The sequence below is a fragment of the Pocillopora verrucosa genome, chromosome 7 (assembly GCF_036669915.1).
Source record: "Pocillopora verrucosa isolate sample1 chromosome 7, ASM3666991v2, whole genome shotgun sequence".
NCBI classification, from domain to species: Eukaryota; Metazoa; Cnidaria; class Anthozoa; order Scleractinia; family Pocilloporidae; genus Pocillopora; species Pocillopora verrucosa.
In genome coordinates, this window is record NC_089318.1 from 12,064,256 (window position 1) to 12,090,609 (window position 26,354).

Here is a 26,354-nt window from a genome sequence, read left to right on the forward strand (position 1 = left end):
CTCGATCCCTCTCCAGCTGCCAGTCTAGATCACTTTCTTCACTGTCCATCCCATCAGCAGAGTCTTCTTTGTCAAATATTGTTTCCAAAGCAATTTCTCTGGAGATAAATCTCATCTGTGCACACTTCGATGATGAGGCCAACTTCAACGGTGAAATTTTAGCACTCAAATGAGTGTTGTGTTGTACACATTTAACTGTCACCCTCCAAACTCGCTACATGATTTGTTTAACATTTTAACATCATACACACCAATCTGGAAGGAATTAGAAGTAACACAATATTCTATGAGACTAGCAAAAATGATGGGTAGAATTCCACCCATAAGCATGTGGGTTGCCAAGATAGGTTAACCTCAAGACAAAAAAATTGTCTATTGAAAAAATTAAGGGAGATTTAAAGTCACCTTTTTCTCCTTTAGCAAATCCTCAATTTCAAAACCTTTGTCTGCCATGACACTGTCATTAGGTTCGTAGAGATCAAGTATTCCAGAACATCTGGTTATTTCCTTATAAGAAATAGCACCTGTGTACAGGTTTGAAACAAAGATAGTAGTCCCTTTTGGACCACATGTCCCCTTGATGTTGTATTACTCTTGTAGGAAGAGTAAAGTTGTAAAAGTAGTATTCTAGATCTTTATACGGTCTTTTTTCTTTGGGATTTGATGAAAAGACAACAAGGCATTGTATTGAGCATCATCCTCACATTTTGGAACACAACAGTGATCTCTGGACTTCTTTATCCTCTTGGAAGGATGTTCAGTGAAAATATGTGAAGAAATACATGATAAGTCAAGAGAATAATAAATTTTGATAGCAATCTTAAAAGATTAAGTCCTGTCATCTTTTACTGTAAGATCTTTCTTCAAAATAAAACAAACTTATGATTTCTTGTGATTCCAATGGTTCAGACTGCTGTTGTTGTACTGTTGTCTTGAAGACATCCTCGAAAGTTAAATCAGAATCCAGAGACAAATCTTGAGTCCCATTTGCTGTTAAAAGGATAGTTTAATAAGTTTTTACCATTCTTTATAAGACATTTAAAAAAAGTTGAGAGATTACAACAAAAGTTGCGATATTTACTCGTTGTTGAGTCCACCAGTCAGCATGGTGTTGCTATGGGGAGACCAGTCATGTGATCAATTCCTGTGAAAGGCCTGTGCTAGTAAACAGATTTAGTTTTTCTTGTTTGTAAAATAGATCATTTCAAATTTTATAACTTTTATAATAAAAAATCTTAAATGACAATGCAGTTAAACTTTCCCTGGTTAACAAATAAACCTATTTAAATTTCATACACAGTAATTAAATATGATTTTGGAGGTTTCTGGTAATACAGTGACAATAAACAAACTTATTACACAGTCTCACTAGCTAATGCACCCTCAAGGCATCTGATTAGAACGTCTTTGTTTCAACTTGTGCTTAATTGCCTACTCTGCAGCTCCATTTTTAGGTCACTGACTTTCATATTTCTAGGATTTAGGTTATAGCTATTTTTGACAGGACTACCAGGCTGCTTGCTGAGTAAGTGGACATTTTATGAGCCTTATATGTTACATTATTAGGAAATCTCTCATTACATACAGAGCATAACAATGGTTTTAAGGATGAAAGGACTTCAGGTATTAGTTTCTGCCCCTCTGCACACCAGAAAGTTATCCCAGCATCTATGCACACTTCACATATGCAATCGTTAATTTCCTTTTCTCTTTTACAATTGCAAAAGTTGTTTAAATTTAAGTGAGAAGGAAGCAAAGACTTCAAATGAGAAGTACAAGAACTTGACATTGGTTAATGTTCTATCAACACAATTAGCTCATATGACTTGCCACCATTTCCCCTTTTCAATTGTTGTATTGGATCTGTTTGTCAAATCCAAGTCATCTTTAACCCCCAAGTGTTGAAGCCTCTTTTGCCTGTAAGGATGTAATGCTGTAACCCACTTTATGGCTTTCATACAATCTAGTTGTATAATGTGGTATGGCATACCCCTTTGTCCACATGATTAAAAAATAAATTCATATAAATTAAAAATAAAGTGTACAAAATTCTGTATGCTCACCAAGGTTGGAAGGGCTAACTTCAATTTTGTTTAAGAAAAGCCCAGCATTCCTAAGGAACTGTGTTATTTTTCCTAAGGTTTACCTTTCTAGTTTCTGAGCTGGGGACTCATCAAAAACTTTAAGGGCATCAATGAGCTAAATAGAAAAGTTATCAAAGCAATCGGCTGGCCTCCTATCAACCATACTGGAAGCTTCTTGTGCCTCTGAGCCTCATCATTATAGTGATCCCTATTAACAGAAGCTAAACCCACAACCAAGTTCACCAAAATCCTCCTCATGGTAACTTGACAGTGCATTGCCTAGGTCACTTACAAACTTTTGGTTAGAGGCATTCACAAAATCAACTCTAGTTGATCCTTCTTTAGGACCATCATTATGTGGAACATAAATCTGTGAATTTCTATTCCCATTTCCTTGATCAGCTGGCAAAGCCCATTCTCTGCCTTGAACTGTGGTTTCCTGGAATGGCAAATTTTTTCACTCAGAGAAAATGGCAGGGAAATCATAAACTCATTCATCCTCTTAACATGGGAATTTCTGACTTCTAGAGTACGGTGCTTGAAGAAATCTTCGTCCCTTGTCCCAATAGTGGCACCCATAGTACACATATTTCCTTTACTTTCATTAGGATAAGAAGATGGGTAAGTGGCAACTTAATTCAACTCATTGATAACCCAGCTTTGCCATCACACATCACTGGGCTGCAACTCTACAGTACACTACTTATTAGAAACAATAAATACATTACCCTCAAACATTTCCATTTCATCAGTGTGTTGTTTCCAGATACTTTGCAGTATTTAATCTCCTCTGAACTGACACAATGTAAAATGTACTGAAAATCCCTGCTTCTCACCCTGTCCACAAAATTCCATGACATTAGACTGCCAATTGACATGGTTAGGTGACTTGACGTAAAGCCCCATCATCAGAAAATTGCATCATGAAATGATTCATGTTGTCATTAAACCAAATAAGCTTATGGGACAAATAGGGAAGTCTAAGGTGCAGATCAATTATCATGGAAACCAACCAAGTTATTGTTCTGGAGACACCTGGTGCATTGTAGATTTGACCAACTTGACCAATTTAAAGACTTCTTACAAAGTCCTTTATCAGTTTGTCAGAAATAGCTCTATTTGGTACTGTTAAGTCCAAACCTATGCATTTTTTTTGTTACAGGGTACCCATAGATGAGAGTTGAGATCAGAAACTGAAGATTGAGTTCTGCAAACAAGGGCATACTTTCTGCGAGACAGGAAGTTGTGGTACTTCATAAAGACAGCTTGTTTAAAAGCCTCATCTAAATTTGATTCCCTTTCATTGTCTTGTCGAACAGAACCTGGAGATATTTCCCGCATTTAAGTCCAGACATCAGTTTGTCCATGGTTTGATTGTCAGCAGTAGATGAAATGTAATCCTAAACCCCCCATGTATTGACCCTTCTTTTCCCTCATGAATGAATTCTAATACATTTTTCGTCTCCTGTCTTTGTCTGTACTTGTAGATATGTGGATATGTTTATTAATTCCTCTTGCGCAGTATAAATAACTGATTTATAGGTCTGGCTAGAAAAGAATAATAATAGCTAAGGAAAAATTGATTGTATTAGCAACCAAGAAGCATTTATAAGGCGTATTTGTTTGAGATAAATTTCTTTCTCTTTATATTGAGTATCTATTATGCAACTTCTAATGAGCTTGTACACAGGGTTATCTGGTTTAAGACTGTTAATTAACCTTTCGCACACCATAATCCTTCTGTCTTAAAGTGAACATGACACCTATTGTCTGGGAAGGCAGTCCATATGTTCAAACTTATCCAAATTACAAGAGGATTCCCAAAAATTCGTATGGCTTTGTAAAACCCTTATTTAGACACAATTACCTTTGTCTTTGAGCATGAACTACTGAAACAAGACCAAACCTTTGTTTCTGGGTATTAGTATACTCCATGGGTGCAAAGGGATGCATGTGCATGCTTTGATGAGGAGAAGGGATGTTCTTCCTAAAGGAATAATGGAAAGGACACATGTCCTGTTTTCAGCAGAAAACAATGATGCTTTGAATAAAACTACCAGTTACCTCTAGCTCCTGCTGAATCCTGTAGAGGTAGCCCATTGGTGCTGACTAGTTTTATCTTGGCTATACCCAGCTCCTCCTGGGATGTGGGAACATTTGCAGTTTCTAGGATTATCAGGACATAAATCTGCCTTCTGGGTTTTTCACTTTGCTGTTTTCAAGGAATGCTAAAGTAACCTTAAGTGGGCAGCTGCTCATCTCAACTCTTTTCAATGAGTGGGAAAGGCTTGATAATACAGAGCTAAAAAAAAAAAATAATAATAATTAGAAAAAAATTTGCTCGTTCTGCTTAAAATAGATTTTTTTTGTCTGATTAGTTACATTTTAGTTACATTTTTTTGGTATTAACCTCAATCATCCCGTTTCCAGAGAATCATTCTTTTAAATTCTCAAATACTTGTATGGCTCATTGGCCTTTCTGATGAGCACAAGCCTGAGAGGGGAAGCCTCTGGTAGGCTGATGCATGAATGTCAAGCAAATCATGTTGTAAAGATACATTTTATAAGTAAAAATTTCCAAGAACTTTGCAAAAATCTCTGCACTTCGGGCAAACGAGGACTGAAATTGTGCCACAAGAGTCAGAGTTGTGGTCAGCGGCAAAGTGCAAAAAATTAGCAAGATTAAACAAAGATGGTGCCTAATTTTAGCGTGGAGAAGGTTATAGATATGGTGACTAGTAACAGTGATGTGGATGAAAACAAAGAATTCGAAGAATTGGATACGTTTGAGACAAAAATTAGATGAGTTGAGTGAATATGCTGTTGAAATACAAGCAGACATTGATAAAGACACTTTTAAAACATTTATGGCTTGGCTTGCTTTGACATATGTTCAACCACTTATTACAAATACAAGCAGGGGCCATTTGTTCTGGATTTCCATTTTGGAGTGTGGAATGCCCATGGATATCCATTATATACTTGAACAACCACAATGACTGACTGCTGTAATGCTGTAATGTCAATTAAATCATATAATTATTATTAACTGATTTGAAGACAAAGACAGTTCTACTGTTATAATATGCAATCTCTATTTTTGCCAAATTTACAAGTAGTAAGGAAATCATAAACATGTGAAGCTCTTAAACGTGTAAAGTTAACCTTAAAAGTGACCTTGTTTTTTCCTTGCCAGGAAACTATGAACAAGTAAAGTTAATTTTTAACAAAGTAAACATATTTTATTGACAATGTTTACAATTTTCATTTCAAAATTACAACCAAAATGGGATTTCATAACAAACTTCCCCTCTTTGTACTTTAGACTTTAAAAGTAAACTTCTGCTGTTCAACACTGCTCACAATTTTAACTCTGTTTTGGTGACTGCAGTATATGCAATCGTTTCCAGAAATATATTGCTAATAATTCAAGTTCATTAATGTGCTTTTGTTTTTCAAGTGGGGACCACATGCCTTGGGCACTTTGTCCATTGCAGACTGCCCCCCAGCCTAAAGTTGATGCATCTGTTGCCATTTCTATAGTTGGGTTGCCCATGGTAATATTTTTCCATGCTATAGGTAGGCTAGTCACCCACCAGCCAAGGTCACTGACAGATTCTGAGGAGAGGGTCATAATAGCTTTACAGTTGCCATTATTTTGTTGTGAAGCTATATTTTTATCAATTTCAAGACTCCTATAATGAAGAGGTCCATACTGGACAGCAGGCAAACTAGAGACCAGAAGTCCAATGACATGGGCAACTTTTCTTATGGAAATTACACTTCTCTTAAGAAGTTGTTGGCATGCCAAAATTATTCTCTCTCTTTTTTTCTGCTGCAAGGAATACTTTCATGTTGACTTTTCATGATTAATCAGGAATCCTAGAGACTCGAAAAGGTATAGGGTAGTGAGAATATCACTTCTGCACTCTGTGTTGGAGTCCCCCTGTAAATATGAGTCATCGATATAACCAACATTCAAGTAGCCCTGGCTAAGCAATGTGGTATACACTGGTTTCAACAGTTTTGTAAAGTATCTTAGTGTCGACACAAGACCATTAGGTAGGCATGTGTATTGAAACAACCTATTTCTCCAGAGAAACCTTAAATATCTCCTGTGCTCAACTGCCACAGGAACAGCGTTGTATGCATCTATTAGGTCTATAGAGGCCATATAACAGTTTTCTTCATTAACTGAATAGCACATGTCAAGTTTTCCATTTTAAAATGTTGATACTCTATGGATGCATTCAGTCCTCTTAAATTCAAGTTTAATCTGTAAGAATAATTTTTCTTCTTCCTGAGAAAACTGGTAGAGACATAGTGACCATAAGTAGGGTCAGTCTCCTCAAGAACCCCTTTACCAAGTTGTTGTTTTTTTTACCATCAATAATTGCAGCCTCGTCAGAATTAAATCTAATTGGAGGCTTGAGATATTGTTGGTAGGGGTTTTCAGTAAACTCGAGATGACAGTGTTCAACGATGTCAAGAATTTTTCTGTCTGATGTTATGTCCATCCAGACTGAGAGAAAATATTTAAAGGGCATGTAAACCCAAAAATACATGTTTTTCTTATACTATGTAAAAAGTGGCGTAGAAGACGAATTTGAAATTCGTTTTGTCCAATTCGACTTATTTTAGGAGAAAATCGGCATTTTCAACTGAAATTCCATTTCCGGTAAAAACAATAGCAAGAAGTCCTGACGTAAACGGTGGAACTAAAATGTTGCGCAACACATATTCCCCAGTAGAACTGGTATGGGAGTTCGTGTAAGTAGCGGTAGTTTGGAAGATGTTTTTTCAGAAGATAGCGACTGGAATGCGTTAAGCTTAGTATATGACAGCGATGGGGATAATCCGGAATCTTCAGAAGAGTCTGGGACACGTCCCCAACAATATGAGCCGCTTAGTGTTCACTGAAGCGATCCACACGAAGACAGAACATGTCGACAGCCATGCAACCTCCTCGGAAACTCAGACTGGTATTTAATTTACTGTGTGATTTATTTGTATTTGACATGAAAATCCAATAAAGCAAGGGTACAATCTAAAAGAATGCAACAGAAATTTTTTAAACTTGAGCTTCTGAGAGTGTTTTATATAAAATTATCAAAGGTGCGAGTGTGGAACTTGTCAACCAATGCCGACAACTCATGAAAGTGTTTGTTGTACGGAAATCGGGCAATTGTGGCAAAAAGTAGAGTAGCAAGGACCTGAAATCCAGATAAGTTGTATCACTGAGCATCCAGGTTTTCAGTCAATTTGCCTTGATTTCTGGGTGCTGGAGACAGCCAATTACGCTTACAGGCAGCAGCAAAGCACAGATAATCACACCGGAAACGAGTAAGCTAAATGTTTTCTGTTTCATCTGTTTTGTTACATTTTGAGATCGATTTGCTTGGGTTGTTTCTGCCATTGATTTAATAATACAGTACTAGAGCTAGTTGTTTTTCGCTTCTTTCCTGGCAGGAAATTTCGCTAAATTGCCTATAGATAGCTTGTTCGTTGGTGTTGGGAATATCTCGGCAAACACTTCAGGGTCGCTGTGCCATCTTGTGTGGTAAACAATATCCGAAACGTTTTTCCAGCGGATTTTGGATCGCCTTACACTGGATTAAAACCGCCAAACCTTTGAGAGAAACAAAGGTATATGTTAATGCAGACCTTAGTTATTTATTATTTACAGCACTGGAGGTTGTGCCCGTTCTTTATGAGATATTTATTTATTGCTTTCCTTCATCTCCGAAGCATTTCCATCGATAAACAAGTTGTACCATATACATTTCCTTGTGTGGCCTTCATAATTATCCAACCCTGTTTGTGTTTGCTTCGATTTGAAATACTGAAAAGATAGTTTTGCAAGCTGGAATCAGGATCTTTTAAGTTGTACTCAAAATGATGAATATTGTCCTACTGACCTTTGAATGTATTTTCACTGCTGTGAAAATCGTGACACAAATTCTTCTGCTGTTTCTCTGCAGGGTTTCTCAAAGGGAAGCACCAAGTGGGGCTGGCATAGATTTTCTTATAGAACATAAGGGTTGATTATGGGATCCTGTGTAGAATTCTTTGCATCGAACCAATAAAATTCCAGATCACGTTATTACACACTGACATCAACGAATTCTCTTTCTTTGATACGTGTTTCGAATTCAGGCAAAGGATCAGAAGGGTCAGTGTCTTTTATGGGCTCAGCACTGGCTCCCGAACAACTGGCTTCCCCATAATCTTTCATTAGATGAGAAAATAGATGTTTTTAGAGAACCAATAAAGCTATCATTGTTTAATTAACGAAATGTTTTCATGTAAATCGATTTTGTACTGTCTCCATTGACCTCTAAATTTTGAAGAGCTCAACTTTCTCAGTTCAGTCGGCCACTTCCGAATCCTCGTCGTCTACCGACTGTATGGGTCGTTTTTATACTTCCGAATAATTTGCTTCTAGTAAGGCCTGAATGGTCGGTACAGCACCAGGAAGAAAATTGACTGCTACAAACAACAGGGCCCGGTTGTTCAAAACCGCGATTAAACTAATCACCGATTAGGCCTAATCGGCGATTAAATTTCTTAATCGTGGGTTAGTTAATCGTTGGTTAAAAAACGGTTGTTCAAAGGGAGATTACTCGGTCGATTTACTAATCCGCGATTAAGCATAAAATGAATTATATTAATTAATTATAATTTATTTTGTGCCAGTTTACGTCATAAAATTGCCGGAAATTTATTTTTGTCAATATGGCTTCTCCAGCGAAGAAAGTGCGGAAAGCAAACTTTTCACCCGCTGAAATTTCCGTTTTAACGGAAAAATTTGAAGAAAATATGGACATTCTTCAAAGTAAATTTACCAACAGATATATCAAATGCAAAAAAAAAAACAAGATTTGGGAAGAAATCTCGGAGGCGGTAAACGCCGTTGGTGTGACAGCAAGATCAACGCAGGAAGTACGAGACAAGTGGAAAAACCTCCAGAGTCACGCAAAAAGAGAATTCAGTTCCTTTAAAAGTGAACAGAAGAAGACAGGTGGTGGCCCTGCTCCCCCGAACCCATCAGAAGCCAGTTTAAAAATAATAAACATGTTCAGTGACACACCGTCATTTACTGGGTTACAGGGGTTTGAAACAGGTAAGTTTATAAATGGAAACATTATTGTAATACCTCTCAATGTCCATACCTTGCATAAAATGTATACTTCGCTAACAAACACAAAGCAAAATGAAAATTAACGGACTTTAGACTTTTGTTTCTTTCTTATTTTCTTTTACATGTACTCCCATGTAAACAAAAAAACACGCCGAAAAGTCTGCCTCGGCCCACTCTTCTCTTCTCGGCTTCAAATATAATATACTCTATAGACTCCTTTCCAAAGCGATACCTTGCTCTTAATTCTTCGTCTGTATATCCATCTATCGTGAAACCGATGCTCCTAAACTCTCTTTGCTTCCTTTTTCTTCGCCCATCAACACCAACACAACCATACAACAAGTCAGCCATGTTGTGATTTTTATTTTTTAATCTGCCGATTAAGGATTTAATCCACCTAGCGAGCAGGGTTAGATTTAACCCTTGGTTTGATCGAAGGTTAGGAATAATCGGGCTTTGAACAACAGAAACTAATCGGCGACTTAAATTTAATCGGCGATTAGCCTATTTAATCGTGGATTAGCGCTAATCGCGGTTTTGAACAACCGGGCCCAGAATGTTCGAACGGCTCGACGAAATTTGTCGCTTCAAAGTTGCGTCATTTGGAAATATTTGCATTGTATGCCCAGTTTTGTTTGAATCAGTACAAAATTGGACGACACAACGCTTTACCATTACGAAAAAATTGAATATATTGAAGCAAAATGTAAGTAAAAAAATCATGACGAGACTGGCAAACAACGGCTGTAGAAAAGACTCCTTCGTTCCTCACGCGATTATAAAACGAGACTTTGGAGGGTCCACCCGTGACGTCACAGGAAAGATGGCGCCATTCAAGATGGCGAATGTTTCGAATTTGGAAGAGCTTTTACAAAGTGAAAATGGACTTTTGAGAAAAAACGAATGGTACCTTTGGTGTACTTGATATATTTACTAAACATCTATGTGGAAAGAAAATGAATGTTTTTTTGGTTTACATGCCCTTTAAGCCTGCCGGCAACTTGTAACTCCCTGTCCCTTACCACAAGCATACTTTCCAGGATTGATGCCACTGCAAACCAGTTTTGGGTGCATTTGTTGAAAAGGTGGATATAGCTTCTTGTCTAGAGAAAAAACGGGATTGTATTACCTACCGTAATTTCCGGTCGTTTACCCGCGGGTAATCTGTTGATTTTGCATTTAACGCGCGCCACTGCGGGCAATAGGGAGGTGCGGGTTATGTGACAATTTTAAAATCTAGGTAGTTGAATTGAAAGAAATTATCACCACCATGCGTTTCCACTTCTCAAATGAATTTTATTGTATTAAGAGTGCCGCAAAGCGGCACGAATACATGATGCCGACTCGAGTTTATTTCACGCATAATTAGTTGCGCGACGAACAAATTGCTATCGGCACGCGTGAAAACACAGAATTGTGCATGTGTCTGAATTTCTTTGACGTTTAAACTCGACAAAGACACTTTCAAGTTTTCGAAAGTTGGATCAGACAACTTTTAAAAGACTGTCATGTATCACCTTAATGTCATGTTTCGCCACCAAAAAGTTGAATAACGCGTTATGGTGGTTATCCACCAGTGCGGGTAATCTGTTGACTTTTTTATTCGCCGTATGCAATAATCGGCCGGTGCGGGTAATTGGCCTTGCGGGTTAACGACCGGAAATTGCAGTAATTAGTATTGTCAGCATTAGGCTTACAGCCAATGTTGAGGTAAAGCTCTATATTATGAAACGCCTACGCAATAGGGAATTTGTTTAAAGCATGTTCTTGCATTTCCGGTTTACCAACATTTTTACTCCCAGAAATTGCATAAAATGTGTAAATCAACTTTTTCTGGCCTATGTCTTCTTCACAGATATAATGTTTGCAGATATCTTGGTTGCAGCATCGCTTTCACTTCATTGCATTGATCTAAGTTAGTCTAAGGACTACTAGATTAGTTTATCACTCCTTCTGTTACACTGGTGTAACACTAATTATAAATCAGTTGTAGGTTTTCTTTTTTCTAGACGTTGACCTTAGTTACATTACACCCAGATGCACCTTTCTCCGTCATCCCCCTTTTTGACAGTAACAGAAACATGCCATGACTTTCCCTTCTTCCCAAACCAATCTTTTTGTGTTTCCCGGTAACTGATTGGGAGAAATTATTTCATAGCTCAGTCCATAATGATAAGTACTTGGTCATTGGCCGGGTTCTCAATAACCGCACTTTTTGCAGTGTCCTGGTGAGCCGCCCTGAGGATATGCGCTTTCCATCCATCAATATCAGGTGTAGCGTCCACTCATAGCTACTTGAAACTGTACTTTAATCAGTTGTTCACTTGCTAGTTCGTTTCTAATCTGCACATAACTTGTATTCATTCCATTCACAAATTGCATGTGAAAGAGAGAGATTCGCTGAAATAACAACAACGCGACTATTACAAAGATGATATTGACCGAATAACCGAAATACTACATACTTACAAGTTATTGTGCCTTCTAAATAGAAAGGAAAACTTGTCCTAACGAAACGACAGTATAACTCCGTAACAAAACATGTGCTTTTCGTGGGAAAGAACGCCTGCGATATTTTGCGTGCGGTCACCGAAGACCACACCATATAACGTTTATTTTCTGTCTCTTACATCAGGAATTGCATTATCCACATTGTACTGTAACTCTTCCAGCTGGTCTTTACTGCTAAAAGACATATAACAATATGACTTAGATAATATGCTTTGTTTTGAGATTTGAAAACTTGCATATTGTTGGTAAATTCTTTTCATGGTTCCAGTTGAAAACAAGCTGGTAAATACAACCTTAAAGAGGGTTAAGTTCTCAAGCATTTCATAAAAGTTTAAGATGAAAAAAAAAGCGTTCCAGCCTTTGTCATATGACAGTGAGATTGACAGCTATTTTTCACGTCATCTTCGACTGCTAGTTACATATTGTGGACTTCAGTTACATACTCTTTCCATGTCATTCGAGAACAAAACAAAGGTTGTAAGGAAACCAGATGGTATCAACTGTAAACACGTACAATCACCTGAAATTGACTTCTTGTGAGTCAAATGCCAACTGAAGGTCTGCTATTACATTCTTAAGATCCTTGTAAGAACTGTTTTTCTGCCCTATAAAACGATCATTTCAAGGTTTCATTCTATCTAAAGGCAGCTCTTTACGACTGTAAAATGACTCAAAATATCGTGATGTAGCTCCCTTAAGACCAAAAAAGCAAGTTCATACAGCCAACTTGAACTTGAACCTGTTTTAAAGTCGAAAGCTATTGACTACCTTTTACCTTGTGTGCAAAGTAAATGGTCAAAAAGAGTTTTTTTCAGTTTACTACTGAAGCTTTTTCTGTCACAAGAAGTGAGCAGTTATTGTCATATTGACCCGCGAAATTAACTACTTTCAAATTCTGTTAATTCCCTATCCAGTTAAAGTAATTTCATTTATTAAGTATTTATTCTCTGGCAGAAGAACAAGGAATACCACTGGCGTCTATCTGGTTCTACAAGAGATATGATTCCAAACAGCAAAAAAATGAAAACAAAACCATACCAGCACTGACGGGAACAAGAACTCTCCATTTCTCTATAATCTCTTTACACTTCTGTAGGCTTGCTCCTCTTTCTGGTTTTCATCGGTTGTTGCCATGCAGAGGATGGTAACATTTGGGACTTAGTCTCCGCCAGGTTCCTAGCGCAGCGCAATGCTTTGGACACACTGTCATATTGTTCCCCCATCTCATCAAAGAATCCCACTCTAGCTAAAATGAGGTCTTTTATCCGACCTAACAGATGTTTGGGCAACCTTCAAGAATTCATTCTTCCCTGGAAATCTCGCTGAAAAATCACAAGTGCCATTGGAATGCGAAGAGAACGAACAAGACAATTAGGCAGCCATAGCTTTCAGTTACCACTCCAAAAGTTGACCAAGTACTTAGAAAAAACAACGGTGATACTTCATTGGCAAGAAAAGACTATGTGCTTTTTTTTTTTTATCATTTTTTTACTTTTCACAGCGATGGTGTTTACATTAGCCTGATGGTATACGGTCAAGTCCCTGATGGGTCAACTTGCCAATGCCAATGCCAATGCCAACGCCAACTCGTCGATGTATAAAATCAAGTAGAAATGTCGGCGAGTTGGTCTTCAATCCAGTATTGAACTTATCCAAAGTTAAACATATAGAAAAGTAAAAGATCTTAAGGAAAAATCAATTTTTTTCTTCCAACAAAGTTCTCATACAAGGATCTCATTGCGAATAACGTGAGGTAAATATCGCCAATGACTAGGAAAGCTTTAGAGGCAAACGAGTTATTGTGTAAAAAACAACGCTGTAAAGTTTCATCATTTCAATCGGTCAGGTTTTTTTTAAGAAAACTTGGCTTTCTGGACAAAATATTCAGTAAAAAAACAATTCTTTTTATTTCCAACAAAGTTTATAAGGATCTCATTGCAAATAAAGCAAGCTAAACATCGCAAATGACTATAAAAGCTTCTGACAGACAGACGCGAACAAGATATTGTGTGACAACAACACTGGAAAGACTCATCATGTCAATTGGTCAGATTTTTTTTTAAGAAAACTTGGCTTTTTAGGTGAGATCTTTCGTTAAAAACAATTCTTTTTATTTCCAACAAAGTTTATAAGGATGTCAAGGCAGTAAAGTGAGGCGAACATTGCCAATGACCAAAAAAGCTTTAAATGCGACTGAGTTATTGTGTGACAGCCACCGTCATTCTAGATTCATGCTTCAGTAGCTCGCTTTTGAAGGAGTTTACGTTTGGTCCGTATTAATACAGGGCTATGCCGGTGAACAGCAAACATTTTCTAAATGCTTTTACAATACAAATACGATTAGTATCTAACCAGATGCTGACCAGAATCAAAAGAAGGGCTAATAGGCCATTGCAGAGTAAGGTGTTTGGATTTTTGGAGAAATATGAGAATGGTTAAAAAAAACAGGAGCTCAATTATTGAAATCGATGTTGAGATTAAACGGATCTCCAAGAGCAGGAAAATAGCACGACTTACATATCAAATTTTATCATAAATGAAATGTTCTCGGTCATGAATAAATCATTCTTTAAAGTTAAAAAATATGTGGTTCCGTGTGGTTGCTATGGTCGTCACACATGAACTCATTCGTGTCTGAAGCTTTAATAGTCATTGGCAATGTTCACCTTTCTTTATTCGCCTTGACATCCTTACAAACTTTATTGGAAATAAAAATAATTGTTTTTTACGAAAGATATTCTCTACAAAGCCAAGTCTTCGTTTGAAATCTGAACGATTGACTTGATGAGTCTTTACCGTGTTGTTGTTACACAATAACTCATTCGCGTCAAAAAATTTTTTTGGTCATTGGCGATGTTCACCTTGCTTTATTCGCCTTGAGATCCTTATAAACTTTGTTGGAAATAAAAATAATCTTTTTTTAAACTGAATATCTTGTCCAGAAAGCCAAGTTTCTTAAAAAAATCTGACCAATTGACATGATGAGTCTTTACAGTGTTGTTGTCACACATCTCGTCCACATCTGAAGCTTTCTCTGTCATTGACGATGTTTACCTGGCTTTATTTGCCATGAGATCCTTATAAACTTTGTTGGAAGAAAAAAATTGTTTTTTTCCTAAAGATCTTTTACTTTTCTATGTGTTTAACTTCCAATAAGTTGTATTGGATTGAAGACCAACTTGCCAATGTTTCTACTCGATTTTATACGTCAGTGAGTTTGCGTCGGCTAGTTGAACCGTCGGTAACGTTGTAACGTAACATGTAACATGTAACGTTGCCCATTGGAGATACCGTAAAAACTTGTGTATAAGCCGCACCTTTTTGCCAAAATTTTGAGTAAAAAATCGTGGGTGCGGCTTATACACGAGACCATTGCTCTCAAAGGGAGTAAACTGGCTTGTAGGGGTCACAAATTGAGCTGAAAACCTTCAGTAAATAAAGATTAAACATATTGAAACCTGTCGTTGATCATTGCTTTCAGTAGAAGTGGTGGCTCCTTAAGGAGCCGTTTGTTTGCATCTTCAGGTTCTATACCTGAATCTTGCTCGCCAGTAGTTCTTTCAAGCGTTTCATCTGTGCTTTGTTTGAGCAGTTAAACTCTAACTGGCATGGAATCTCCATTCCTCCGCACAGCTGCTTACAGTGTCGTCTGCGACCGATCACTTCAACACTGATTTCCCCACTACGACCGTTTTGTCGTCCTTCACTACTTTCACGGTGTGTTTGTCCATTGGGTTGTTAAACGCTCGTTTAGCAACAAGCTTTTCCCCGATCGATGGTTTCCATACGTCTTCATAAACATGATATCCACGCACAGCTGATGCGAAAGCGAACGTTTCCATGTTGTTTACTGATCGTGGTCTGCTGTGTGATTTGGCTCAGGCTCTCTATAATGTTTTTTAGCCAATCAAAGAAGAGTGCATCTCTAAAGCGTTGCTAAGTTACCTAACTAAGTTTCAGGCTTTTACATGGTCCTGTTTTTTTGCGCGAAAATTGATTCCTAGAGAAGTGTATGTTCATTATTTGACAATATTCTCAGGTTATACAATATCACATATAGTGTGGCGGCCAAAATGGCGGCCAAACTTGGAGATTGCCGAAAATTAGGTAAGTTCACGGAGTTATAAAGTTCTCGTAAAGGTCGGGCCGCAAAGTTTTTTTCTGTAGTTACCTTTTCTATGGCACCTACTTCCTAGCTATGTTAGTTGGATCAGTTAAGAACGTCCAAAATTCACGTCCAAAATTTTCAAAAATTTACCTTGAATTTGATCGGTTTTGGCTTGTGTGATTTAGGCGAACCGATAAGGTGTCATTCAAGTCTCCCTGTTTCCTTGATTGACACGTGATGTTTACGAAAGTCACCTCAATAGATAAGATAGAGTTAATATACATGGCTGTGGTATTTGTTTTTTGCTGAGTTCCGTAGTTTTTTGTAAATTGTCCTCCAAATTTGTATGAAATTAAAGTCTTGAAAAGTGTCACGACAAGCCTTCGCTTGAGTGAAATTTAATTTCCGTAAAACTCTGAAAAATAAAGAGATTTTTTTAGGTTCTGGATGTCATTTGAAATGTGATATCACATTGGGATTCTATGGAACAGTGTGCTCCTTCCATAAAGTTCTTTAAGAACATCAAGTAATTTTAGAAGACATTGTTGCTTTCACAATCCAAATATTGCATTGAGTTACATACTGAATTGAATGACATGTTACTGTACAATCTGTTCTGTACATAGGAACTTTCTGGAACATGAAAATGTTAAAGTAGACCCCTTTGAGGAGAAAGTTGGCTAAATGAAATCCCTAAGTTATAAAAATTTATTTAATTTGTTACATTATTCTTACAGGTAATTAAGAGGCTGTGACTGTAAATATCGAGAATCACTGGCCAGGCTAAAAAAATCGAAAATTCTGATAATTTGCCTGGAAAACCCTTTTAGGGAGATGTATTAAAAAAATATATTTAAAATAAAATAAAAATAATGTTTTTGAATGTATCTCCCTAAAAGGGTTTTCCAGGCAAATTATCTGAATTTTTTATTTTTTTTAGCCTGGCCAACGATTCTCGTTATTTACAGTCACAGCCTCTTAAAGCCCTGAGAGATAATTACTAACCAGGCTTGCACCCTGTTAATCAAACACCTGTTGATGCATTTAATGGCAATCAAAACCAATGAACTTAAATATATTCATTAATTCTCTAAAAGGGAAATTCCCAAGCAAAGAAATGACTATGACTGTGGGATGCTCATCTGTATGGTAAGAAAAAGTCATTAAAATTCTTTACATATTGTCATCATGCACTATAAATAGGCAATGTGCACCTGCATTTAGATATTTCTCTCATAAATAGCTAGTTATCATATGATGAGTTATCTCTTAAATAAGTTGTATTAGTAACACTTTTTTATAATTATTACAAGGCTGGTAGTTGTTGTCAGTACTATTTTAAACTTTCTATTAAATTATTTAGAAAACAATACAATAATGTAATGCCATGATTAAAGTTTAGTTGTATTTAGCTGATAAAAGCAATAATTTTCAATGTTAGTTGGCAAAGCACTTAAGCCAAGGGGAATTTCCTCATTTTAATCAGGTGAATACAAAAAGGGTTCTCATTATAAATAACCATAGTTATTGTACATATACTATTGATTTACCATTTTTATTCCTTATAAATCATATAACATTAAATATTTACAGTTTACAACAGTTTTTCTTTCCTATGTCCAATGTCAAATGGATTTGAAAAGTGAAATGATGCATTATAATAGACGTTTTAACATAAAATATTTCACACGAAATTTATTTTTGAATAGACATCTTTGGTAGACATACCTGGAGAGCCCAATGTTCAGAAAGATGCACAGGGATTGAATTGAGCTTTTTAAAATATATCAACCCAGGCATAAAATATATGGTTGACAAAATTATGATTATCATAAAGTTATTATTGTTATTATTATTATTATTATTATTATTATTATTAAAGTTATAAAGTTGGCTTTGAATTTAAAAGTTTGTTCTAAATTTACAAATTGTAAAGATTAAAAAAGACCTTTTTGGTCCACCTAGCGATCAAAATGTGTTGAAGCAATAAATCTTTTGGTAACCTGTAGACTGAGAGGAAAACATTTAGCCATAAAATTAATAGCATACACCAATCTCAAATGTGATGATGATCACTCCAAAGTGAGGCTGTTTGATAGCAATGCCATTGCTAAGGGCTGACAGCATCTGTTTTCAAGTGTTTGGTGCCAGTCAGTACTCATTGGATTACAGTTTCTTTCAGTCCCAAAACAAGTCATTCTCTGAGTGGTAAAACATGTCTGATAACTGTTGTGTGCTGCTATGCTGTAAGAGTGGATAGGGCTGCACAAAGGAAAGATCACTCATCACAGCCCTCCAATGACAGATCCAGGAGGACTTAAGGTGTTTTTTTTAATCCCTGTTGTATTATACACTTACTGTTGCTGCAAATATGTTTTGTTTTGCAGTTGTTCTTACACCCTGTTTTCATTTGGTAGGTAGGCCTGGCAAAAAAAACAATTTGATGGGACATGTCTCCAACGTTTCAGATCATAGAGGTAACTAAGATCTGTTTGCTACACTTTGAGCTAACTAATTTTCGCAAAAGCTCAACAGGTGGTGATATTTAATAGATGATGCCATTCCTCGATCTTCCCCTGGTCTTCAGCATCCTGCTTCTTATGAAATCAGCAATTTGCACACACACATTGCAAGGCTAGAAGAACAAATAAAGTCTCAACAGCAAGGAAATATACATCTTTGAAAAATGTTGACGAGCTTCTCGAAAGCCAGTTTGAAATTATAAGATTTAAAGACTCTGATTCAGACATCAATTTTTACACTGGATTTCCAAATTATAAAACCCTTTTGGCTTGTTACAATCTTTTAAACCCTGGTGAGAATGGTGAGAATATTGTTTATGTTAACAGCGCAACAAAAGATTTAGAATTTTCAGCATCAAGTAATGTGGATGGGTCACAGGGAAATAAACTTGGCAGGCATCGAGAACTTAGTATCCTAATGAGTTCTTTGTTGTCCATGTTAGAATGAGGCTTGGGTTATTTGGACTTGATTTGGCCCACAGACTCAGAGTGCATGTTTCCACAATAAACAGGATCTGCATTTCCTGGATCAATTTTTTGTACTTAAAATTTGGCTACCTCAACATCTAACCGAACAGAGAGACAGTAGACAAGGCAATGCCCAAGTCATTCAAGGATAAATACCCCAAAACAAGGGTCATCATTGATGGAACAGAGATCAAGTGTCAGACCCCAACCTCTTTAGTTTTGCACAGTGAGACTTATTCCTTATACAAGAGTCATACAACATTTAAAGGACTGATTGGTATTGCACCCAGTTGCCACATGACATTTATTTCCCAATTCTATGCTAGCAGTATTTCAGACAGGGAGTTAACAGTTAGGTCAGGGTTGCTTAACTTGCCTTTTTCCCAAGGTGATGTTGTAATGGCAGACAAGGAGTTTGCCATTTCTGACCTTTGTGAACCTACTGATGTTGGCCTAAATATCCCCCCATTTCGTGCTCAGCATTTACCCTACAACCATGGTTGATGAAACCTTACAGCAATGACACCTTGAGCCAACAGCAGAGGTACTTCGTCTACTGACCTAGCAGAGCACACATGGTGACAGAGGGGGCGTGTGGTCAGATAAAGGGAAAGTAAAGAGTGCTTCTTAGAAAAAGTGAGAGCAGCATGGAACACATGCGGGCAGTCACCCTGGCTGGCATAACATTTATATTGCCCAGGTAATTCTACTTCAAAGAAGCTTGACCTGACGGTAGATCCAAGCACCCAGGAAAAGAAGGATTGTGAAGAAATTAGAAAGCTTCAGTAAATGACAGTGTAGAAGTTCAAAAGAAAACTCTGGTGAAGCAGTGAAAATGAGAGACATTCCCTGCAAGAAACTGTTGGTTGAAAGGACACTGGAAAAGTTTGAGTAGTCTCAAACAAGTGACAGTCCACAGTGCCCTTGCTCCAACCAAGGCAACCCTAACAAAGTGTCACAGTACACTTTTAACAACAGATGGCAAGTTCCCACATTGGCATATGACCCATTTCACCCAATGGGTAAATTAATATTTCAAATGTATCGACTTTCACACAGCACTTGGATTCGCTACCATCTAATTCAATAAAACTTGTGTTTCTTTATTTATCTTGTTGCAGTGCTATTATCACAATGACATTGTTACTGTTGCTACTTGTAGTTTCTTAAGAGCAGGGAGAATTGATGGCTCCTGGGATGGATTTTCAGAAACCTAGGTTAGGAGAATACATGGCCGCTTTGAGGTTGTGTTTATGCCAGCATCTGCCAGAGGTTTTGCACTGTTCATGCAACAGGATATCAGTCAGCTTAGAAAAGGGCTTGAACTTTATTATAAATGATGTAGTTCTGTTATTAAAACATGATGGAAACTACAACTGGTTCAATTTTCATGTGATAAGAAAAGCACAAATGTAGTCACGGGGAAAGACAAGGAATATAAGTACATCTCAAGCACGTGAAATAAACAACAATAAGGAGCTCACCATTCTTTGCTTGCAAAATGCCAGCCGAAAAGTATTATGTTGCTGTGGGAACAGGCCCCTTTATTGGCATTGTTTTTAGCTGAATTCATTGGTTATCTTCCCCTGATTTTACTAGTGGTATGTTTTTCTCAACAGCCATCTTCACAGCCGATATGGATCATAAGGCCGATGACATTGAAGAGTAAAATCTCCTCGATGGCAACGATCGAAACGCATCCATTTTGGCCATACAGCTACATCCTTTGGAAAGGAGTGTGTACGAATACTTGGTATATGTGTATTATTCTTGTTGCTAACATCTTTTGGCGCTCCAGCCACACAATACATTCGCCCTTTCCTCTGGATTTCTCCTCTATCCTCTATAGTTGCCTACACATCCTCACAGTTTTCTATGTCACAGCAATGCAATATTATCTTTTTGGCCATGCGCTTTATGGGGACACTTTTTGGCTGCTAAATTGTACTTTCAATGCACAAAAAAGTGGACAAGAAGAACTCGCCCGGCCCTAAGGTCAATTATTTCTAATTTTTAAATACCACTATCAACCAGAAAATGCAAAAAAATTTCGTTTCATGGGCACTTTAACATAGAAATCACTACTGATTACTGTACATCTTTACCCTTGGGCATTTTATGTTTTCCTTTATTTTCAAAGCATATAATATCAGCAGAACTACTCAACAGATCAAAAAATTAAACTGTAATACATGTACTGTATGTTCAACTGTTGACATTAAACTGATGTAATGCCCTTTTTTTTGTTTTTTGTTTTAACTTTTATGAACATGAACTGGAAAATTTTGAATTTCAGTTATGAAAATTCACTCTTAATGTTAATGAGTAAAACTTGAACCTGATACCTTGAATCTTTTATTCTGTTCCATCATGCATTCATTAAAAAAACAACAGTCACTTTGGCAATACTATGTTAATGTAGGAGTATAAAGCATGAACTCAGATAAAGTATATAGTCAAGTTACAAGTCCTTAGTTCCACTGACTGTACAATGACTGATACATTCCACTAACAGGTGTTTCACTGCCACTGGATCCACTCTGTACCTACTACATACCACTAGTTGTTGTTGTTGGTCATAATCTGTGAATGCATTACTTGCATTTGGCCTTGAGCTTTGTGGAAGGTGAAATAGTCTCAGCTCATAATCTTGAGCTTTGTCCCTCTCTTCCCTCATAACATTTATTAGGTCTCTGGTGGAATAATTTCTTACCACCTCCTTCACAAGATCTAAGATGTCCCTAAGGCTGCATCAATTGGTGATTTCTTTTTTTTCTTTTATTGCTCTTTTTATAGGAATAAACATTTCAGTCTCTGCACTTCCAGTGCTCTCAAGATCCTCATCACTTGGCTTATCTAATTGAGACAATGATGAACATGGTAATGGTTATGGTTCTATTGCTTGCTCTGGTTGACATGATTCTCTCGTTTTTACAACAGCAAATAGGATCAGGAACCATTTCCCATATCTCTAGTTATATTGGAATCTCTTGATCTCTGTTTCTGTTTTGATTGTCATTGCTGCATTTTTCCAGCCTCTTACACAATTTTTGAATTTAGTTCTTATCTGGCCAATGCTCAACACCAATTGTAAATTCCTCTTTGCTGCTCTTTCTTGCAATTCTTTTCTTATTCTCATAAATTTCACTATTACTTTGATTTTTGGTGTTTGTGAATATCAGTTTTCTTTTATAATAGTCATTGTTCACAACTAAATCAGCCATGTCATCCACATCATCATCATTCCACTTAGGTTGACAACCAGTTTTCCTTTTTGCTTTTGACTTTTTCGAAAACATTAGCTAACTCAAATTGTCTTCATGATCATCATCCTCCTTGCCACTATCCTGCTCATTGATATCATCAGCACTTTTTACACTGAGAATAATTAAACAAAGTTGAAATCTCCCATTGATGAATTCCACCTCTCACGGCAATTTTGCTGGAATCATGCCATTCAAACCACCGACTATTGAGATATTAACTTAATAAATACCTTTTTCTTTTTGTTTCAGTGCTACCAGTTGACGATTGTGGCTTGTTTGAACTAACATCTTTATTACCCATTGCCAACAGCATCATCTTGGCCTTCACTAGAATCACGCCTTTTCATTGCTTCATTTAAGCATGCCTCACAATATTCTACAGATTTTCCCCCTTACCACCCAGGAGTGTGCTCTTCATTTTAACACTGAGCACCCCATACAAAAATAATTGCTGCAGGTCAAACAAGTATATTTTGCTTTTAAAAAGCACAAACTGCACATTCCTTGCTCTCCTGCCATTTTTCAAAGTGTCTTGTAGCATTTATCGATTGTTGCGGAGCTTTAGCTTTACACAGGTTCCCGATTTTGTGAAAAGTAAGCATGCAGAAATGTAAAAGAAGTGACTGTTTTGTACTTTTTCCTTCAGAAAAAAGAAGTTGGGCCAGAAGATGTGGATTATTCATTTCCAAAAGTTGTTTTGAAATACATAAGAAACATCACTCCAGGAGACGTGAAGGGAGAGATCAGAGAGGTTTGTCTGTCTGTGTCAATACACACACTTTCTTGAGCTTTTTAAGAAATAAAAATCCTCTGCTTAAATTATGTTGATCTCACAATAATTAAGTGAAATTTCTTTATTACTACTACAGGATGCTTTTCAAGTTGAACTTCAGGAGTTTTGCTCAGCACTTGACATTCCATCAATTTCCACAACGAACTAGGTGAAAGTAATGATATTGTTAATAGCTGCAACTGGAAATATTACATAACTTTTTCTCCCAAAAGCAGATTGACACGTAAAAACCCTTGTATATTGCAGTTCCTCAGTTAATATTTTTGTTTGTACAGATTTTGTCCAGTTAATTACAAAAGAACCTTGTAAGTCCTGTCCCTTGTGTCACAATTTCATTACAAAAAGTACCAAATCTCGTGGAATATATTAGTGTGTTATCTTTTTTGAGTAGTTCCTCAAACATCAGTAATAATGATATTTCCCTGTATATAACCAACCCTCAACTTTGGATTGAAACCCCAAAACTTTTATTTGTTCATGAAACAACTCTTGCTATGTGTAGTGTTCATGACTTACTGTTTTGTGTGCATACGGTTCACTGACAACGCTTTGAGCGGCTGCTCGATGTCTGCGGTGTGTTTGTTGGCCAGTTCCATGGCTCTGCCTGAGCTCAGGAGATTCGAGAGCCACCATTCAGAGTGTTGTAGGGCACTACGGCAAAGTTTGCGAGAAGTGCATGCTTGGATGATTTGGGTCTTGACTTCTTTGTCATTGTCTGTGAAGCTACACGGCATCGCCAGCTGTTGTAGCCTTGTATGGAACGTGTCGAGGGTTTCATTCGGCTGCTGTTTGGCTTGACCAAAACAGTAAATCGAGAATTCCGAATTGGCCGAAGGGGCGAAATGTGTGTTTAGAGCATCAATAGCTGCCTGATAATTTTTTTCCTCCCTGGTGTCTGGCAAAGTTTCAAAAATGTCGTTAATCTCCTCACCAGCATAGTGAAGAAGCAGAACTGGTTTCCTCTTCAGATCGTCTTTGATGTTGAGCCCAATCATCATGTTTTCAAACAGCCAAAGCCACTTTTTCCATCGGACAACGGTGGAGGAGGTGGGAATGTTGGCAGGGATACTGCCATGTTGAAACCAGAAAACGTTTGCCAGTAGTGAGAAGGTGCAGTGGCGAATGAAATGCTGTGAATTGGTTCCGTAAAATCCTCGAATCCTCATCGCTAATGTAGGATTGTATACTAGGATTGTTGTACGTCTTACTCGGAGCATGTGGTGATTTGACTGATACTTTATTCAATGCAATCACATGTATTAGATTACACTTCTGGTGATGTAAGTCATGAACACCACACTATGGTAAATGAAGTCCTAAATAAAATTGTATAAAGCCTAGTGTTTACATTTGGAATGTAATTTCTGCAAATTCAAAGCCACTGAAATGTTATGCTAAACAAGGCATAAAAGCCAGTCTCAAAACACGGTTTGTAAGTCAACATTAAGTTGTGTAGAATCCCTGAGAACTGTACATGACACCTTCTTGATGTTGAAAGGCATCTTGGTATTTACATTTATCCCTCTTCAGCTTCTTTCTGCGATTTTTGGTGCAAGGGTCTGTCTTATAATCTGATTCTCTAATTCGCTTTGTATCAATCATCTCCAGTTCCCTTAACACACTGGGGTTTACAGGTAGATCTATAGCTGACAATAACTTAGAAACAGTGTCCTTTATACCATTATTAAAAACTAGCAAACCAAGTGCCACTGCTAGACTTGTCTCTTGTTGGGAGGTGTATTGTTCTTTTGGGGTCATACCCCAGATAACATGGTGTAAGCATTCATTTTGATTTTGATCAAGGCACCTCTCACACCCAACAAGAAATTATTTGGAGCCAAGGTGATCAAATATTGGCTGCATCAACTTAACCACAGATTCCTGAAGTGGATTTTTTATTGGTATATGAAAGAATCAAATATTTGCTCACCCTTGCCTGTCAATATAAGCTTTCTCAATGCTGTCCCCATTTGTTCAGTGACATGTGTGATACAGTCTTCTTTGGGAATGAAAACTGCTGGACCATAATGGGCCATTTTACATACTTCTGAGTAACTTTTACTGTCCCCATCACCCACAAAAGGGATGTACCTCAAGTTGTGTTAGTCAAGCGACCTTCCAAACAAGAGACATGATCCTCGTGCTTCCATTGACTACAAGAAAAGCATTGCAACATTAGTATCCAAAAGTAACATATTTAAATGCCCATTGTATGATAGTCCCTTTAGAAAAATAATTCAGGGAAAATGTTATCAGTTAAGGTTTCTATAATTTTAACCTACTATAAACTGTTGAGTTGACTATCATGAAAGAGTGGAATGTACATGTAAGAGATGTAAGGTGAACAGATGTTATCTTGCATTTTAAAGTTTTCCAAAACAGGCACTGTAGATGTCTCCAGACCATTAAAAAATTTTATGGGTTCAACAGCCACTGCATTTTGGCTACAATTAATAGGATCACAGAATACTGTGTGCTTCTGTATCAAAAAGTCCACTACTGAAGAAAAAGATGTAAATGACAAGTTTCACTATAAATAACAATAGAGGAGTCAATTACCTGCAAACTCCCTTTGTGATTATGGAAACAGTAGAGAGCTTAAGCAACGAACATTTTTTCACGATGGAGGTCTCCATTCCGTGAGAGGAATGGATCGAGAACAGCGTTTGTGGCGCGAAAATTTTTTACTTAAGCGTGTGTTCCTTTTTCACGACGGATGCGTACAGTGTTGAATTGCTCAGTGCACTGAAACGAAAAACTGGAAAAGCTGTTGGAAATGTCTGTTTAAAGAAGCTCGGGAAATGCTTTTGTTAAATGATATGAAAGTTATAAATGACGAAGAGTTGCTTTTGTTGCTAGACGACAACACATCGAGAAACGATCCATCTACAACAACTACGTCAGCCATCTGATCTTCATTCATGTCAGCGATGTTTGTGTCTTCTCTCTCGCCCTGCAAGATTTTTTTTACCTCATTGGCCGTGTTTTTCAGTTCCTCGTCAAGGAGTTCATTTGCCATCTGCTCCAATGCCCTGGTGTGGTTAGACCACTAATCTTTATTCACTGGCAGAGGTAGGTTCAGAACACTTAGGAATCTTTAAGCAGCTGAGTGGCCACAACTCGTTAGTTGTAGTCCAAGAACCAGTTCCCTGTTTACATCGTAAAACCTGTAGGTCTTCGGCGTTGTGTGGAATGGTGACACCAGCTCATGTGAGGAGCACTACAATGGCAAATCCATTCCGCTCCCAGTCCAGTTCTTGCAACTTCTTCAAACTTTACCCCTTCGCTTTGGCAAAAGCTGCGAGTGACTCGACCAGCAAGCTGTCTATTGAGCTCATCTCTATCAACAATGCTCCAGTTTTTGGAGCTGCTACTTTCGCTTTCTTCTTTTTCTGCATTGGTTCTGTTAGATTCCGACTAACAATCTTGTTTGCGATCTGCACTGACTTTGATTTTTAAGC

At 37.4% G+C, this 26,354-nt stretch overlaps 1 protein-coding gene and 1 pseudogene across 1 annotated transcript; both read left to right on the top strand.

The window, feature by feature from the left end:
* Positions 1-6,842: 6,842 nt before the first annotated feature.
* Positions 6,843-7,719, top strand: LOC131775758 (uncharacterized; annotated as a pseudogene).
* A 1,100-nt stretch (positions 7,720-8,819) lies between these two features.
* LOC136282507 (nuclear apoptosis-inducing factor 1-like) lies at positions 8,820-22,459 on the top strand. The gene is made up of 2 exons (XM_066170148.1): positions 8,820-9,207; positions 22,350-22,459. Exons 1-2 carry the CDS (start codon positions 8,820-8,822, stop codon positions 22,457-22,459), a joined length of 498 nt encoding a protein of 165 aa, XP_066026245.1.
* The last annotated feature ends 3,895 nt before the right edge of the window (positions 22,460-26,354 follow it).